Below are 19,474 nucleotides of genomic sequence, written 5' to 3'. Positions count from 1 at the left end.
AAGGCTACAACCAAGGTGGGTAGGATGTCAAACTTAAAATTAAAAGTCAAAGTCGAGATTATTGTCATATGCAGAAGTTCATGTGTGCAAACGTGCCTACTGAATGCCTTTACATGCGCTGAACTGGGAAACATGGAAGTCCCATTTTAATGTTTGTTTCTGGTTGAAAGCCACCCTAACAATTTTTCACACTGGTGTTTGCCCAAATTCAATTTTTTTTTGAAGGAGAACCTGATAGTGTATTAGTACTGAGAGCAACAATGTTTTATCACACCAAAAAAATGTGTAATCTTAATTTCTTGTCATAAATTGCTTAAGCACCTGTAACAATGTTGTCTTTGTGTCAAACAGTTATAAAGATACAAGCAGTTATAACGCCTTAGTCATATGTCCAACCAAAGTATAAGCAATCCACAATTATCTTGGGGCTTATGGAAAGACCTGCAAAATCAGTTTAGTAATATAAGGTAGAATTTTAATGAATTTAGATAAATCTTTTTCATGCTGATTAGATATGCCAAAAATCCTCTGGCCGGCGAACTATTGATAGCATTTAATATCAGATGGAGCTAAACTCCACTGTAATACCTATCAGGGACAACTGAAAATAGAAAATAATATGAGATTATTCAAGTAATGATTATAGCAATCATTGTTGAGGATGACATGTATCTTGATTTACATATTTTTTCTCAACAGTAGGTTCTGGCTCTTGAGATGGTATTTGCCACGTAATGAAACAAGCTCTACAATCTCCTGACTAGATTTTCTGCCAATACTTTACCAACATCAGGACCACAATTTACTAAAAGCTTAAACAGAAGGTACAAGGTTTTAATTTTGGCTGCAATACACAAGCCACGATGACCATGACTCACAGTTTTTCTAAAGAATCAGAAAATAATTTCCATGCAAATATAAGTTGGCCACTCTTGTTGTGAGCAGATGTTACTTAACCAATTACCATTAACTAGTATAAACAGGATCTCTGCCATAAAGCCTACCGCAGCAGAGTGGAAGAAGTTCCAATAAAATTCTTAACCTACATCTTAGCAGATTTGCAGCTATTCTTAGTTTTGAAAGCCACATTCATGATTCTTAGAATACAAATATTAAATCCACAGAAAGGAGCATTCAGTCTGGGAAAACCAGGAAAACAGAAGGCAAGGAAATAGTGGTAAGTTGGGGAGAGACAGGCAGGGGTGAAATAAGAATTCCTCAATGAAATAAAAAATGGCTTGGAAGACTGGAAGAATTGAGGAGAACAGGAAATTTATAACTCGATGGGTCTGTCACCTTATGCAACAAAAGACAAACACATCTTTAATTATGTTGCGAAGATTCTAATAAAAGCTCTAATTATACAGATTACTTTTCTCCCCCCACAGTTCACCATAGGTAGTTACAAAAGATTCACATTCCTGCTAATAACTACACTGCACTTACATAGATCATCCGTTCAACTGACTAGGTGGGCTTGAACCAATAATTCACACATACATTCAATAAATGGCTCTTCTGTAATTTTTCAACTTATAGAGAACATGGATCACTGGTTACAATCCCTTTGTCTCAGGAGGGCACAGAGCTGTATAGCTCTGGAAATAAAAGTCTGGACCGGCTGCACTCGCCTCAGGACTGAACTGACTCTGTGGCTGCGGACTCATTTTTGGAAACTCTGCGATTCTTGCTCTCTGTGTTATTAATTTACTTTTTTATTGTTTGCACAATTTGTTTTTTTTTCTACTTTGATGGTTTGTCAGTCTTTGCTGTGTGGGTTTCTTTGTGGATTCCATTGCGTCTCTTTGTGTTGTGGCTACCTGCAAGAAGTCAAGTCTCAAAGTTGGATATGATATACTTTACTTCATACTTTATAGTCGCCAAACAATTAATACTAGAATGTACAATCATCACAGCGATATTTGATTCTGCGCTTCCCACTCCCTGGATTACTAATATTAAATATTAAAAATATTAAAAATAGTTAAAATTAGTAAATATTTAAATTTTAAATTTTAAATCATAAATAGAAAATAGAGAAATGGAAAGTAAGGTATTGCAAAAAAACCAAGAGGTAAGTCCGGATATTTGGAGGGTACGGCCCAGATCCGGGTCAGGATCCGTTCAGCAGTCTTACCACATATACATACTTTGATAATAAATATGCTTTGAACTTTAAAACTCAGACACTGAACAAAAGAATTAAAAATAATTTTTAAAATGTTGGAAACACTCAAGAAGCCACATAGCATCTGTAGAAAGAGAAGCAATTAGTGAACATCAGGTCTAAGTCCCTTCAGAACAGAACAGAAACTGGAATTAACTGCTTAATTTTATTTGGAAATGGAAACGAAAAATGCAAAGGCTTTGGGCTGAAATATAATTGCACCTGTAACGCCGAAGATGTGAACTTCCAAACTACCCAGTTAAATGGTTCCAACACTGATATCTACCCAACAATGTACACAATTAGGCAGATATGCTGTATAATGTCTACAAAACCTGAAAAATACAATCTGGTTAATCACCACCTGATCAGGCTAACCACAAATGTCAGGAAAGTGATAAGAGGTTCATCCACAGTGCTTTCTGGTGACACTTACTTACCAATTATCTGCTCACGGATTCACAGTTTGGAATTCACCGGGATCATTCGTTACCAGACAAAGGGCAATGATTGAATTTTTGTGAATGGAAATCTATTGCCAATCAGACGAAACAGGGCTCAGTACTCAGTTTCTTGATCTAGTAACATAAATTAATGACCTAAATACACCAATCATGGTAGGGAAATTAAAAGATGTGACAAAGACTGGACATGGAGAAAGCTTCAGACTGCAGAAAGGTATAGTCTCGGCAGTCGGGCAGAAAAGCAGCAAATAGAATTTAATCCACAAAGTGTGAAGTAATGATTTGGGGCTGCGAAAAGGCAAGAGAGTAGACAATAAATGGGATGATATTAAGTGGCGGGTGGAAGAAAGGGACATTTGATATGGTGCACAAGATAAATGTGGTAGTTAAAAAGGCAACAGGTTGCTTTTCTTTATAAACTGACACTTAAGTATAAGGGCAGGGAATTTATGCTGGAACTCCATCCAATGCCATACTAGCTTGAGCATTAGATATGTTTCTGGTCATTACAGTAAATTTGTTAATGTACTTTTATGATAGAGAAGAGATTTGTGAGAGATTTTCCTCTTCCCTCATTCCCCCCTCTGGCTCTCCTCTTACCTCTTCACTTCTCACCTGCCTAGCACTCTTCCTCCTTCCCTTTCTCCATTAATCCACTCTCCTCTCCTATCAGATTTCTTCTTCTCCAGCCTTTCACCTTCTCTTCTCACCACTTCCCAGCATTTACTTCATCCCCCCTCCCCATCCACCTGCCCTCACCTATCACATTCCAGGTTGTACTCCTTCCCCTCCCTCCACATTCTAATCCTGGCTTCTTCCTCTGTCCTTTCCAGTCCTAATCAAAGGGACTCAGTATGGAACATCGACTGTTTGTCCTTTCCATAGATGCTGCCTGACCTGCTGAGTACCTCCAGCATTTTATGTGTGCTGTGCTAGATTTCCAGCATCTGCAGAATCTCTTGTGTTTATGAGGATGCTATCTGGACCATAAAATCACGGGAATGGAGAAAGATTGCGTATGACAGGGTGGTTTTCTTTGGAAGAGTGAAAGCCAAGGAGTGGTGTAATTGAGGTATATTAAATCGTGAGAAGCCTTATTGGACTAAATCGGAATGATTTCACTTCCCTAAGAGATAGATCAAAATTTAAAGTCAAAGAAACGGATTTTGGTTTCTCCTTCCTCAAATTTTCGATGTCTGAGACTACGATACAAATAAATCTTAATAAGATTTAAAAAAAGAGTTAGAGATGAAATTCATTCACTGAAGAAAATTCCATCACATTTTGGTACAACAATGAGTTAATTTTTTTGAGAGCTGTGACTCCTGTGAGGGAGCAAACTACTCAACTGAAGTTAAGTGATTTGCTCAAATATGCTTGATAGCTCCTTTCAATTTCGAAAAAATCTTTAAATTTATGAGGACTCAGAAACTGTTCTATCAGTTTGAATTTTTCCAAATGATGAAAGCTATCTGGGACTTCTAAACAGCTTATCGATTAAGCAATATAACTTAGAAGGAATTATTAAACAGGAAAATTAGTTACAGTATCATTCAACATAAAAATTATAAACTATTTTCTATAGGCCCTTAGCTAATTTTAGCAACAGTAATAACTATTCCAATTAATTTGTTTCATCCTGTTTAACAAGTAGAAAAAGCATTTGAATTGTCATATTTTCATGCATTGGGAAAATCCTATGAAAGCACAACGTGCAAGAGTGGTTAAAATAACATTTTCAAGCAATATTGAAGGTCATTCAGTGAGAAAGAAATAGCAATCGAGTCACGGAGCACCGCAGCACAGAATCGAGTCACGGAGCACCGCAACACAGAATCAGGCTCTTCCGCTCATCTAATCCACACTGAACTGTCACTCTGCCTCATCTCATCAACCCGCACCTGGACCACAGCCCTCCCTACTCCATATACTTTTCCAAACTTCTTTCGGATGTTGCAGTCGAATCCACATCCACTACTTCCACTGGCAACTTGTTCCACACTCTGAGTGAAGAAGTTCCTTCTCAGGTTCCTCTTAAGTATTTCATTTTTCACCCTTAAACCATGACATTTCGTTCTAATCTCTCCCAACCTCAGTGAAAAAGCCTGCTTGTTTTTACCCACCTGTATTCCTCTTAATTGAGTAAATTTCTATCAAACCTTCCCTCATTCTCTCACGCTCCAGGAAATAAAGTCCTAAACTATTCAAACTGTCCCTGTAACTCAGGCCTCAAGACATGGCAACTTCCTTGTAAATTTTCAATCTTATTGGTATCTTTCCTATAGGTTAGTGATCAGAGCTGCACACAATACTCTAAATTTGGCCTCAGCAACTTCAAAATAACATCATAACTCCTGTATTCAATAAATCTGATGCATGGGAACTGGGGTTGAGGAGGAGGGAAAAAAAGGATCAGCCATGATTGAATGGTGGAGCCAACTCCATGGACCGGATGGCCTAATTCTGCTCCTATGTCTTATGATCTAATGAGGCCAATGTGCCAAAAGCTCTCATTACAACCTTATTTCCCTGTGATAACATTTCCAAGGAATTATGAGTGTGTATTTCCAAATCCGTTTGTTCTACATTCACAGATCTCTTTGATTCACAGCCCATACTGTTCATATCAGTTCGTAGAGTATTTTGCCCTACTTATTTCCTGTAATCTATCCTGCCTCACATGCCCAATGATGCCAGCAACGCCTCACACCTATGATCATGTTTCCATCTCCTGGAGGTGTGAAACAGCAGTATGAACTCTGCACCACTATGCTGCTCAGAAGCTACACCTTTAACCAGCTACCAAATCAAGTGAGAACAGTCTTTTGGGTTTGGAAATATAACAGGAATAATTTGAAGTAGTGAACTTAGACATATTTCAGTAAAAAGACAAATGCACCACCCGAGAAGTGTAACGCTGACCTCCAGCTGCTTGCAGCTGATAAGTACAGGAACATGCATCCACGTAAAGGCTTGTTCACCTAAGCCCACATGGACACTCCTTTGGCTCCTAAGATGGAGCAACAAAGCAATGAAGTGATGAGGTGGGAGTTGGCAGCCATTTTAGCTGTACATCTCCAGTGAAAATCATGATTTCTCCCAAGTCCCTGGGCACCACCAACAGGGAAAAAGTTGGGAAAAAAAGTCAGTCAAATCTTTGCTGTGACGCTGAGTGAGGCAAAAGAGCCCTGCAGACTGGAGAATGAGGCACAGAGGCTTCGTGGGCCCTTTAGATGACAGTTAGTAGGGAATCAGCTGGGGCAGTTGGAGCATGGAAGGGGTCAGAAGCTGAGACACGGGGGAATTGGCGATCAGGATCAGCAGCAGCAACTTGATGTGCAGAGAAATGCAAGGGTTACTAGGGGTTAGAGACTGCCAAGACACAGGAAAAATCTAATCCAAAAGCAAGGTACTTAAAGGGCCATTCCTTATTAAGACTTGATCAAATTTCAGTCCATCTTTGGCAATATTTCAGTACATTTGAACTGTATATATGTATTAGCACGCTTTATGAACATAAGGAATGTCACTTGCAAAGCTCCTGGATGTTTAGCTTATGCTGCTCTTCTCTGAATATCAGAAAAGGGGACATGCACTCTTTCATTCACACACCAGAAGCTTTGTGAAGGCCAGTTAAAGGCTGTTCTTATCAGAGAATAACAAGTTTCTTCTTCTGAAAGTCTGGCTTATTGCCAATTAAGTTTCCTTGGATAATTTTCAATTTTCTAATGACTCAACACTTCATAGATCTTACATTTTCAGAATAATATCCACTTAATGAATGGCCATTTCAGAGTGGATGGCTCTGTGTAACATAACTTGTTTTGTTCATAATTATAAGGAAAATATGCAGCAATGATAATGAATAGAAGTGGAAAACCTTTTAATAGGTCCAATATGGTTTAACAAGCTGTTCTTTGAAGTGTCTTTAAAAATAATATGTAAATCGAATCTTATATGAATCGACTGGAAAAAAAATCAAAGGTCCAAAAATGTTTGAATTTGAAATAAAAGAATGCATAATTTAAAGTTCTAAAGGACAACTCCAGTGAGTGCTCTCTTCCTTATTTTGAAGAAAAATAAGCACAATATGCAAAACATCATTTACAGATACAACATTCCTATAGTCAGAAAATAATGCCTCATAAACAATATAGGATACTGCTGCACACATTAACGAGACACAGATCTTCAGAAGAATGTATGGCTAAATAAAACTGTTTTCTCAGGGACTACCTAAGCTACCTGCTGTCCCCAGCCGCTCCCACTGAAACTTTGTGGCAGATGTTGCTGTGTTAACTTAGCTCTGAAGTGGCTCATCTTCCCTTGGCTCCCCTCACAATAGAGTCAAAATACATTAGATCTCCTTATTTGTGCCCGAGGCCAGTTCAGGAGCACAGCTGTGTCCTTCCCTGCTCTACCTTTGGTGTTTAAGCCCCTCAGGCAGCAAATGTGAGACCAAAACTGTTCTGCCACTCTCAACTGCATCTGCTGACACTCCAGCAGACTTGCTGCAGGCTGGTGAGGACTACTGCCTCCCATCCTAACAGATGTCTGCAACAACCTGCTTACGTACACCTCTACTGGCACTTGTAACCTCACAGAACATTTGTTGAAAAATTCATCACTCACTCCCCTCTCTCAGGATTTACATCCAGAATCAAAGTCTCTGCTTTCACACCAGGCAAGCTCAAAGTGGTTCCACCATACATTAATTGTTGGCACTGAAGAGCTTTTCTAGCTTTGATGCATCCTGCCTAAACTTCAATTACAACATCAAGGCACTGAAACCTATGGTGAATACTTGCTAAATGATAAACATTGGCCCACTGGGTCAGAGAAGAGTAATGTCTGAAACCAGCTGCACATGTAAAAATGATTTTTTGTTTACTATAAATTAGGCCGCAACTGAAGTAAACAGTTTTCCTTGTAATACTATTTTTTCCACACATAAAGAATTATTCAAATCAAAGTTTAAATATTAGAATTTATTTCTCAAAATGCTCTTTGAAACTAATGAAAAGAACATAGTACCTTGTAGATTTAAAACTGTTAGTATTTGTACTTTTCGTCTGCTCAACACATCAGGCAACTTGGGATTGTTACCATCTTTGTGAAAAGATCATCCTCAATGCTTATCTTGTTATGAAGAGGCTGAACACAACAGGATTATTTCAGATGATTCTGTTCATTAAACTTTGAAATGAAACTCAAATTAAACTAAGAAATAGAAAAGTACAACAATCACCTGTTTATGTTGAATAAACTTTTCCCTGTGCTTTAGTGTTGTAGAATGCTTTATTGTTATGTAATGTCTATATCCTTTTGATAAACTTATTCCATCAAAACAGGAAGAATATTTTGCTTTTTATACATCATTATAAAGGCCTCTTGTGTTTGCTAATATCATGATGTAAATGCACATGAAGAAAACTCTTTCATGTGAGTTATCTTTCCCAGAAAGTATTTCTAACACATACAATACCTCCCAGTCTTCAGCAGCTAATTAATTCTTTGCTCACTTATGAAAAGGCTCCACAACAAAAATGGTTAATAAATTATAATATTTAACTTCAAAATTGTCAGGGTGGGCTGAAGACATATTAATAAAGAGATCTTTATTAATGGGAAAACTGGTCATATTATAGTATATCCCTTCAGGTCTTGTGTCACTATCATTTCTGTTAGACCTTTCCTATGTCATATGGAATTGGGGGATGCATCTAAAGAGAGAGGTATTTTACCCATGAACTACAACTGACAGAGAAAATGTAACATTCTTTTATTTGACAGGATTTAGAGTATCTTGGCCAAAACTGGCACCCTAGGTGATATAAACAAACATGAGGTGTTAAGTCTTACATCTTAAATTATGTATTTTTGACTCACTCACCAGTAGTGTGAAGTTTTATATTAAACTCAGCAAGCAGTAGTTTCACAAGTAGGAGTTTGTAAGTAGGAGTTTCAAAACCAAATATTTTGTAAATAAGTTTACACTTTATTTGAATGAAGTGTTTTAGTGCAAGTCCAGAATAAATAATGATGCGTGGGTAGTAATATTACATTCATCACCATCAAGGCAGTAACTATTCAAATTACAAGTACTTGATGAGTTAGACCTGCCAGTTGGGTTTAAGCCATAGGCAATAGCCATAGGCATAGACACAACTCCCTTGTCCATTCGTCCCCCCCATCCCTCCCCACTGATCTCCCTCCTGGCACTTATCCGTGAAAGCGGAACAAGTGCTACACATGCCCTTACACTTCCTCCCTTACCACCATTCAGGGCACCAAACAGTCCTTCCAGGTGAGGCATCACTTCACCTGTGAGTCAACTGGGGTGATATACTGCGTCCAGTGCTCCCGATGTGGCCTTTTATATATTGGTGAGACCCGACGCAGACTGGGAGACCGCTTTGCTGAACATCTACGCTCTGTCCGCCAGAGAAAGCAGGATCTCCCAGTGGCCACACATTTTAATTCCACATCCCATTCCCATTCTGACATGTCTGTCCACGGCCTCCTCTACTGTGGAGATGAAGCCACACTCAGGTTGGAGGAACAACACCTTATATTCCGTCTGGGTAGCCTCCAACCTGATGGCATGAACATCGACTTCTCTAACTTCCGCTAAGGCCCCACCTCCCCGTCGTACCCCATCTGTTACTCATTTTTATGCACACATTCTTTCTCTCACTCTCCTTTTTCTCCCTCTGTCCCTCTGAATATACCTCTTGCCCATCCTCTGGGTCACCCCCCCCCCTTGTCTTTCTTCCCGGACCTCCTGTCCCATGATCCTCTCGTATCCCCTTTTGCCTATCACCTGTCCAGCTCTCGGCTCTATCCCTCCCCCTCCTGTCTTCTCCTATCATTTTGCATCTCCCCCTCCCCCTCCAGCTTTCAAATCCCTTACTCACTCTTCCTTCAGTTAGTCCTGACGAAGGGTCTCGGCCTGGAACGTCAACTGCACCTCTTCCTATAGATGCTGCTTGGCCTGCTGCATTCACCAGCAACTTTGATGTATGTTACTATTATGTGTATAGCAGCTTTTAGACTAATTCATCACAACTCTCCAATGCTCTCATCACATTCTTTCACTCTACATTGCATCTAAACTACTTCCAACCATTCTTCATTAAACTATTCTTTACCTGTCATGCAGACGGATAAGCAGAAGGCACCATCCTTTGATAAAGGAAACTAGACAAGGTGTACACATACTAACATTCAACTAGATTAGGGTTGTTAAGGGTGCGAGAAAAAGTACCTCTTTTTTATTTTATGGATTAAAATATTTTAATACAGTGGTGATTGTGTTCCAGATAGATATAACTAAATGACACAAGAAGACCTTCAGCAGAATTAATTTTTTTTGACAGTATACGGGGATTTGTTATTAAGCTAAAACCACAAACAACAGTTGTTCAATGTCATCTTGGCATTAAGATGCTTTGAAGCAAAATACGGGAAAGCACTAAATATTCTTTACAACAATATGGTTTCAATGCACAGAGTTTTTTTATCGTAACAGTGAAAACAGCATACTTTCACAGGAAAAGCCCCATTACCACAAAAAACACTGCAGCTTTAATGTTTCAATGAGGAAGTTAGCAATTTCACAAGAAATTAGTTAAAACATTCTCAGCATAAACTAAAAAAAAGATCTGCAGATGCTGGAAATCCAGAGCAACACACACTAAATACTGGAGGAAGTCAGCAGGCCAGTCAGCATCTATGGAAAAGAGTAAACAGTTGACATTTCCGGCCAAGACACTTCATCAGGACACAATAGCTCTTTTATTTTATAAAGGCAGCTACTCCAATATTTGAAAAAGGAGTTAGAAAGTGATTTTGTAAAGATGTAAAGATGTAAATTAAATCTTTGGAAACATGTAAAATCCTAAGGAAAGCTGTATGCTCTGCAATGAAGATAAACTGAGAGATTAAAATTACTTTTATTTTCTGTATTTAAAACAAAATTGGTGGACAAATCTTTTGCCTAAGTAGGTCCTTTCTACCTGTATATGGAGCAGAAAGGATTGTTACCACCACAGCTTATCTAAAACAGATACAATATCACTGGCTTCCCACTCTGGTTTGGAGCACCCAGACGACAGTAAAATTATGTCAGGTACTGTTTATCAATTACAGTTCATTATTCAAAACCATCAGCCCTTCAGTATCAATCATCATGCTTCAAACCCTGGGCCTCTGTACCTCCCACTGCACCTTGATCCTTGACTTCCTTATAAGGAGACAACAATCTGTGCAGATCAGTAATATCTCCTCCTCAGTGATACATGTTTACTCTGCAGTTCTACCTCTCTACGCTCATGCACGTGTGGCCAAGCAGAGCTCAAATGACATCTCCAGGGAGATGATATTAGTGAGATAGATTGTCTGGTTGAGTGATGTCACAAGAAGCTTGAATTGATTGTGGACTTCAGGAGAACACATAGCAATCTTCACTGAGGGGTCAGCAGTAGAAAGGGTGAACAACTGCAAGTACCTTGGCTCAACATCTCAGAAGATCTATCCTGTGGCCAACACACTGAACCATTCACAAATAAAGCATACCAATGGCTCTACTTCATTAGGAGGTTGAGGAAATTTGACTATTATAATTTCTGTTCCTATATGGTGGAGAGCATTATGACTGATTATATCACAGCCTGGCATAGAGTCTCCAATGTACAGGATTGCAAGGAGCTGCAGAGGGCTGTAGACTCGGCCAGTTCCATTACCAGTACAATTCCCCTCACTATCAAGGAAATGTACTCGAAAAAGTGGCATCCATCACTCAGAAGCCTCGCCATTCAGGACATGCTCTTTTCTCGGGGAGGAGGTACAACAACCTAAAGACCCACAATCTGAAACTCGCAACACAATGCCAGCTACGAAAGCTACCCACTCCTAGGTGAGCTGCCACTGTCCGTAACAGCAGAGGACATGAGAAGGACTCTGCATAGAGTCAACCCATGTAAGGTGTCTGGGCCAGACAATATCCCAAAGCCAGGTAGTCAGGAAATGTGCACACTAGCTCACTGATATCTTCATAGACATCTTCAATACTTCACTCATCCAGGCTGCTGACTCCACCTGCTTCGAATCAACCACCATCATCCCCGTATCAAAGAACTCTACACCTTCAGAACAAAGCGACTACTACCCAGTGGCACTAATGCCAATCAGCCAAGTGGTTTGAATAGCTGGTGATGGGACATATCAAAAACTCCATTCCTGCCAGATAGGACACTCACCGACAGCATTGGTGCACGGCAGATGCCATAGCATCTCTCATGCCCCTATCCCAACACACCTAGAAAACAAGGACAATTATGTCAGAATGCTCTTTCTGGATTTCATTTCAGCATTCAATACTATTCTCCCACACATCTTGGTGAACAAATTCCTACTTCTCAGTCTAAACATACCAGTGTGTAACAGTGTGTTGGATTTCCTAACCAGCAGACCTCAGAGAGCCAGGATACACAACCCCTCCTCCCTCCCCATCATCTTCAACACAGGAGCCTCCCAGGGCAGAGTTCTGGGCCCATTACAGTACACCCTGCTCACACGTGACTGTACGGCCAAAACCCCAGCAATCACATTGTCAAGCTTACCAATGGCACAACAGTGGTAGGGCTCATCACCAACAATGATGAGGCAGCCTACAGACAGGAAGAAGAAATGCTCAAGGCCTGTTGCCAAGCAAATAAGATGGAATTCGACATCAGGAGAACTTGCTTTACTCACAGCCCTGCCTTTACATCGGTGGCACAGCAGGGCAACTGCAAACTCCTGGAAGTGTGCAGCTCACACAACCTCTCATGCTCCAAGAACACATCCTACACAGCCAGGAAAGCTCACCAGCGCGTCTACTTTCCGAGGAGGCTGAAGACAGCTGGACTATGCATATTTATGCTCATGTTTTTCCACAGATGTGCAGTTCAGAGCATGCCAACGTGCTGTATCACTGCAGGGTACGGCAACTGTACTGCAGCAGACAGGGAGGCTCATCAAAAATGATCAACCGATCACTGGCACCAGCCTACCTGCCATCAAAGACATATAAACAGAAAGATGCCACAAAAGAGCCAGTAACATCATGAAGGATCTCACCCACCCTGTTCAAGACTATTTGTTCCACTCCCATCAGGGAAAAGGCATTGCAGCATTCACAGCACGACAGTTACTTTCCCCAATCAGTAAGGATGATCAGTTCTCCTACCCACTAACAAAGTTCTCTACATCCCCCCACCACCACTACCTTATCCTCTCCTGTCAGTCACCTTAAGTACAGACACTCCTGTGCCTAGCATCACTTTATAGACATACAATCAATCATTGCACAATATATATACTACCTTACGTATATTTATTATATTTTTTCATTATTCTGTACTTGATAAAGGACCTAGTGCTTTCCTGGTGTATACAACACATAAACTCTTCTCAGGCTTCCAGCTGGGTTCACAAAGGAGCTGGTTGTGGACTACAGGAGGAATGAAGACAGGCTAACCCCTATTGACATCAATGGTTCTGAGGGTGAGAGGGTGAACAGCTTCAAGTTCCTCAGCATCCACATCACCGAGGATCTCACGTGGTCTGTACATACTGGCTGGGTGGTGAATAAGGCACAACAGCACCTCTTTCACCTCAGGCGGTTGAGGAAGTTCGGTATGGGCCCCCAAATCCTAAGAACTTTCTATGGGGGCACAACTGAGAACATCCTGACTGGCTGCATCACTGCCTGGCATGGGATTTGTACTTCCCTCAATGGCAGGATTCTGCAGAGAGTGGTGCGGACAGCCCAGCACATCTGCAGATTTGTTATTCCCACTATTCAGGACATTTACAGAGACAGGTGTGTAAAAAGGGCACAAAGGATCATTGGGGACCTGAGTAACCCCAACCACAAACTGTTCCAGCTACTAACATCTGGGAAAAGGTACTGCAGCATAAAAGCCAGGACCAACAGGATCCGGGACAGCTTCAACCACCAGACTATCAGACTGGTTAATTCACGGTGACACAATTGTATTTCTATGCTATATTGACTGTCAATTCAATTTTAACTGATGTTTCAATGACAAATCTCCAGCACTTTCATCAGGAATGATGCCTAGGCATGTCTAGTGCAGTGGTATATATACTCAACTCCTGTTGTTCGTGCTTCCTGATTGGTTGGTCCTCAACCAATCACGTTTCTGCTCTCCCACCTTTTTAAAATCGTATTTCAGTTCTTTCTCAGGGCAAGACCTTTGTCTTTGTTGAAATTCTTATACTTGAGTTTTAATTCAAAGGCTTCCTTCACCAGGCAGTCCTGAAAGCCATCGGTGCAGCACAGTAATTTTGTACTGTTGAAGTCAATCCCGTGTCATTGCGTATGCAATGTTCGGCTACCCCCGATTTCTCTGGGTAACCCAAACACTTCCTACGCCTCATGATGCGGGTTTCCACCGCATGCTCCGTCTGGCCGATATGCACAGCTCCACATTTACAGAGAATCCTGTAAACACCATCGTGCTGAGTCCCACGTCATCTAGGATTTGGAGTTCTTTATCATATTGGATTTTTCTTGTGTGAGTTGCATCGGACACATAGTAACAATTATTCTGTTCTCCTTTAAACTTGTATACCAGAAATGAGTGATAAATAAGGTGAATTCTATTTACATAACTGAAAAAACTACAATAATTCCAAACTGCAGATGTTGTGAAGCAAAAAATGCAATGTGAAATGCAGTAATATTTGATCAGAATAGATTCCCAGATGCTACTGCCAGTTTAAATCCAGCTCAGTGGGAAATGATTCAAGTCACCCTGGTATAAGTGGTCTGAGTGAAATCCATGATGGTCTGCAGCTCAATGTACTGTCATTTCATTCACTTGACAAGTATATGAGTGTTCGGCATGTGCACAGCTTTACTGCATGAGTGAATCCCATCATTAGCAATTATTTATTGAAATGTACCACAAAAGGTATGGAACCACATTATTTTTGGCAAAACAGTGATAACCATTGCCTTACAGAATTTCCTTAAATTTGCAGAATTGACTACAAAGCTGAAGATTATTACACAGCACAAATCTTTCTTTTCAACCTCCACTTTCATAGTAGTAAGTTGAAATATTGCAACATTAATTTAAGATGATTAAAACAAAATGAAGAGATAGTACGAAAATATATCAGGTATAAAAAATTCACTACCAAATATAATAATGGAATTATTACTTGGTCTATATATTTAGAAACCATAGAAACTACAGCACAGAAACAGGCCTTTTGGCCCTTCTTGACTGTGCCGAACCATTTTCTGCCTAATCCCACTGACCTGCACACGGACCATATCCCTCCATACATCTCCCATCCATGTATCTGTCCAATTTATTCTTAAATGTTAATAAAGAACCCGCATTTACCACCTCATCTGGCAGCTCATTCCATTCTCCCACCACTCTCTGTGTGAAGAAGCCCCCGCTAATGTTCCCTTTAAACTTTTCCCCCCTCACCCTTAACCCACGTCTTCTGGTTTTTTTTTTCTCCCCTTGCCTCAGTGGAAAAAGCCTGCTTGCATTCACTCTATCTATACCCATCATAATTTTATATACCTCTATCAAATCTCCCCTCATTCTTCGATGCTCCAAGGAATAAAGTCCTAACCTATTCAATCTTTCTCTGTAACTGAGTTTCTCAAGTCCCGGCAACATCCTTGTAAACCTTCTCTGCACTCTTTCAACATTATTCATATCCTTCCTGTAATTTGGTGACCAAAACTGAACACAATACTCCAGATTCGGCCTCACCAATGCCTTATACAACCTCATCATAACATTCCAGCTCTTATACTCAATATTTCGATTAATAAAGGCCAATGTACCAAAAGCTCTCTTTACCACCCTATCTACTTGTGACACCACTTTTAGGGAATTTTGTATCTGTATTCCCAGATCCCTCTGTTCTACTGCACTTCTCAGTGCCTTACCATTAACCCTGTATGTTCTACCTTGGTTTGTCCTTCCAACGTGCAATACCTCACACTTGTCTGTATTAAACTCCATCTGCCATTTTTCAGCCCATTTTTCCAGCTGATCCAAGTCCCTCTGCAGGCTCTGAAAACCTTCCTCACTGTCTACTACACCTCCAGTCTTTGTATCATCAGCAAATTTGCTGATCCAATTTACCACATTATCATCCAGATCATTGATATAGATGACAAATAACAATGGACCCAGCACTGATCCCTGTGGCACACCACTAGTCACAGGCCTCCACTCAGAGAAGCAATTCTCTACCACCACTCTTTGGCTTCTTCCATTGAGCCAATGTCTAATCCAATTTACCACCTCTCCATGTATACCTAGCAACTGAATCTTCCTAACTAACCTCCCATGTGGGACCTTGTCAAAGGCCTTACTGAAATCCATGTAGACAATATCCACTGCCTTCCCTTCATCCACTTTCCTGGTAACCTCCTTGAAAAACTCCAATAGATTGGTCAAACATGACCTACCATGCACAAAGCCATGTTGACTCTCCCTAATAAGTCCCTGTCTATCCAAATGCTTGTAGATTCTGTCTCTTAGTACTCCCTCCAATAATTTACCTACTACCGACGTTAAACTCACCGGCCTATAATTTCCCGGATTACTTTTTGATCCTTTTATAAACAACGGAACAACATGAGCCACTCTCCAATCCTCCGGCACCTCACCCGTAGACAGCGATATTTTAAATATTCCTGCCAAGGCCCCCGCATTTTCAACACTAGTCTCCTTCAAGGTCCGAGGGAACACTCTGTCAGGTCCCGGGGATTTATCCACTTTAATTTTCCTCAAGACAGCAAGCACCTCCTCCTTTTCAATCTGTACAGTTTCCATAATCTCACTACTTGATTCCCTCAATTCCATAGACTTCATGCCAGTTTCTTTAGTAAATACAGACGCAAAAAACCTATTTAAGATCTCCCCCATTTCCTTTGGTTCCGCACACAGCCGACCACTCTGATCTTCAAGAGGACCAATTTTATCCCTTATGATCCTTTTGCTCTTAATATACCTGTAAAAGCTCTTTGGATTATCCTTCACTTTGAAGGTATTCGAAGACAATGTATTTGAGGGTAAACCTTTGGGGAAAATATTACAGGTTCTGTAATAGAGCCAAGATCTGGGATTAGTTGGCAATTTTTAAAATTTGTAATGGAGCCAAGATCTGGGATTAGTTGGCAATTTTTAGTATAATTTTTAAAAATGCCCTCTCAGCAGTATAATTCTTGGTACATTGTAATGTGGTATCTGATTGTTCAATATTCATTCAGGCAATACTTCTGATTTTCATACACCCACCATTTTTCTTTTTTTCCTTATGATAAATTCCACTGAACTCTTGCCATTACTGAGAAGTGATACAGCTAGAGCCAAACTTGAATTTTTGGCTTCATATAAACACAATTCAAGTAAAACTGTAGATCCTTAATTAATTAGCAAGGCAGGGTAGGGTAAATATATATTTCAAACACACCAAAGCATAACATGTGCCTTTCTAACAATATGGATTAATCTTTACAGGATTTACAATACTTTTCCATTGCACTGTATATGGAAATCTACTTAACACTTACCAGGGAACTGCCTAAAAACCTGCCAAACCTGAAAAGTGACCCCTTTTTTTGAGTTCTTAAAATTTGGCAGAGCTTGATACAATATTGTTTTCAAAGAATAATCACAAAAGTTGGTTCTTGACTTATTTTAAAGTTTTTATGCAATCCTGAAAGAAGTTTTGATAAACATCTATATGTTTAAAATATGACTTCAGAAGACATCGATATCAAAAGGACCACTCTAAAAGTTGATTATAAACAAATCAATTGGCTTAATTAAAATACAAATGGAAGTAAAGCAACAAATAAAATTGCATATTTTCATTCTATTTTATCTTCACTTTTCTTTGAAATGAACATTCTTGTCTCCCTAAAAGGAATTTGATCAATACCTCATCGCCATTTTGCGGTCGCATCAAAGAAACTCGATCATACTGCCGCCTCAGCAGTGCCCACAATGCGTCAAGTCTGCCCTGTAATTTGAAGAGAAGCCAGAAAACTAAAACAAAATGAAGCTTGGATGATTTATTCTGGTACAAAAAGCAATGTGTTCCAATGCTTCAAAGCTATCTAACTTGAAAGCTCATATTAATAACATTTGTATACAGATAAATGCTATATTTTACCCTAATGCTTACTCTTCCTTTCACTAATCCATGGTACAAATATTGTCATAAACATCCATATCCCAGTGTTCTTGCTGCTTAAACTCATAACTTTGTCTTGCATTGAAGATTAATGTTATTTTAGACAGTGTCAAGAGGATAAATGAATATATACCTAGGAACTCAAGTCATGAAACTCAAAGAATCTGATCTTTGAATTCTTAATAATTTTATAAATACCTAAGTGCAATATAATTTATTATGAAATGGGACTGGAATTACCTTAATAGGATCATACCACTTCGGTGAATTTTGAACTGGAGGAGGAGATTTAGGTGACCTTGGAGCAAGAGGTTCCTCTTCATATCCTGAGCTTGTAACAACTGCATTTTTGGCCTTTTCTAACCTTGCTCCTTCTTCAGTAGATCCCTTATCTCCCCATTTGACCTAGCAGGAATAAAAGCAGTAACAAACAATCAGCAATGTCAAATATATTTGATGAAACAATACAGAAAATGATAACTACACACTCAGTGACATAACTGAATTGCTGGGAAGCAATGAAATTAAATCAGAAAGTAGGTAGTGTCATTCAAAAGTACAACTACTTAAGGTGTTTACACAAAACTTAATATTAACAAATGCAAATGAGTCTTACATCATGTACTTCTATCAGTAACCCTTAAGAATTAATTATTAGAGATGTTATTATATATGTACTTAACCTAAAACCAAAGTTTAATTTTGAACAAACTTTTGGGAAAAGTTAAGATAAATACCTAAGTAAAGATCTCTCCTAATATATAAAAGAATGAAATGGATAAAGATACCAAACAAGAGATGGTAAACAGCAACAATGCTACTTAATTATGCCCTGGAGCATAGTCATTCCTATATAATGGGAGAGCAAAATGTTCGGTACAAACCTGTGATTTCAGACATTCCTAGACAGAAACTTGCACTTTGGAGCTGAGTTATCAGTTTACAACCCTAATCTCAATTTTAGAACCCTGTCAAAGCCTTGTCTACAAGGAGCAGAGCTTGTGAACTTGATAATGAATATCATTATCGCTCTTCACCTCTGCACCATCCCATCAAGCTACTCACATACAAAATACAATATCTATTATGAAATTAAAACCATGATCGAGAAGGTACCAATGTAAATTTCTTGTCTACTCCTTCCTATTATGTATGTAAAAGTATACTACACCAAGAATAGACAATCAGAGCTTGTAGGCAAAGGTCAGGCCCATTGACTTTGTACTTCCAGCAAAAAATGGCCCAAGGTTTTCTATTACTATATACTAACGCATCATAAAAGTATGAGGGCAAACTTAGTAACTACAGTTTTTGTTCATCCTCCCCCCATCTCTTTAATGACCTCTCTTCAAATTCTAAATTTTCTCTTTCTAGTTCATTTTCACATGATGGATTGGTACATTCAGAAACATAATTCAAAATATATGGGTCACATTATTGATAATTCTTCTCTTTACTTGATTCCCTCCTTATTCCTCAAATTATTTACACTCTCTGTTCCGCCCTTCAGGCAACTGATTATGTTTTTCTTCTCCTCTGTGATTAAGCACAACCAGCTTTTATATTGAAACAATCTGTATTAGGTTATTTCCTG

At 39.4% G+C, this 19,474-nt stretch overlaps 1 protein-coding gene across 1 annotated transcript in view; it reads right to left on the bottom strand.

Annotated features, from left to right (window-relative positions):
- Nucleotides 1-19,474, bottom strand: part of antxr2a (ANTXR cell adhesion molecule 2a) — a 227,872-nt gene that overhangs the window by 62,006 nt on the left and 146,392 nt on the right. Inside the window, exons 15-16 of the mRNA XM_063043529.1 lie at nt 18,121-18,285; nt 17,626-17,706 (exon numbers count right to left, since the gene is read on the bottom strand). Of these exons, the coding sequence (XP_062899599.1) occupies nt 17,626-17,706; nt 18,121-18,285 (246 nt within the window). The remainder of the gene's footprint in view (nt 1-17,625; nt 17,707-18,120; nt 18,286-19,474) is intronic.

This window comes from Mobula hypostoma, chromosome 3 (assembly GCF_963921235.1).
Source record: "Mobula hypostoma chromosome 3, sMobHyp1.1, whole genome shotgun sequence".
Classification (NCBI taxonomy): domain Eukaryota; kingdom Metazoa; phylum Chordata; class Chondrichthyes; order Myliobatiformes; family Myliobatidae; genus Mobula; species Mobula hypostoma.
The sequence above is the reverse complement of the archived record's forward strand: the minus strand, read 5'-3'. Positions and strand labels throughout refer to the sequence as shown.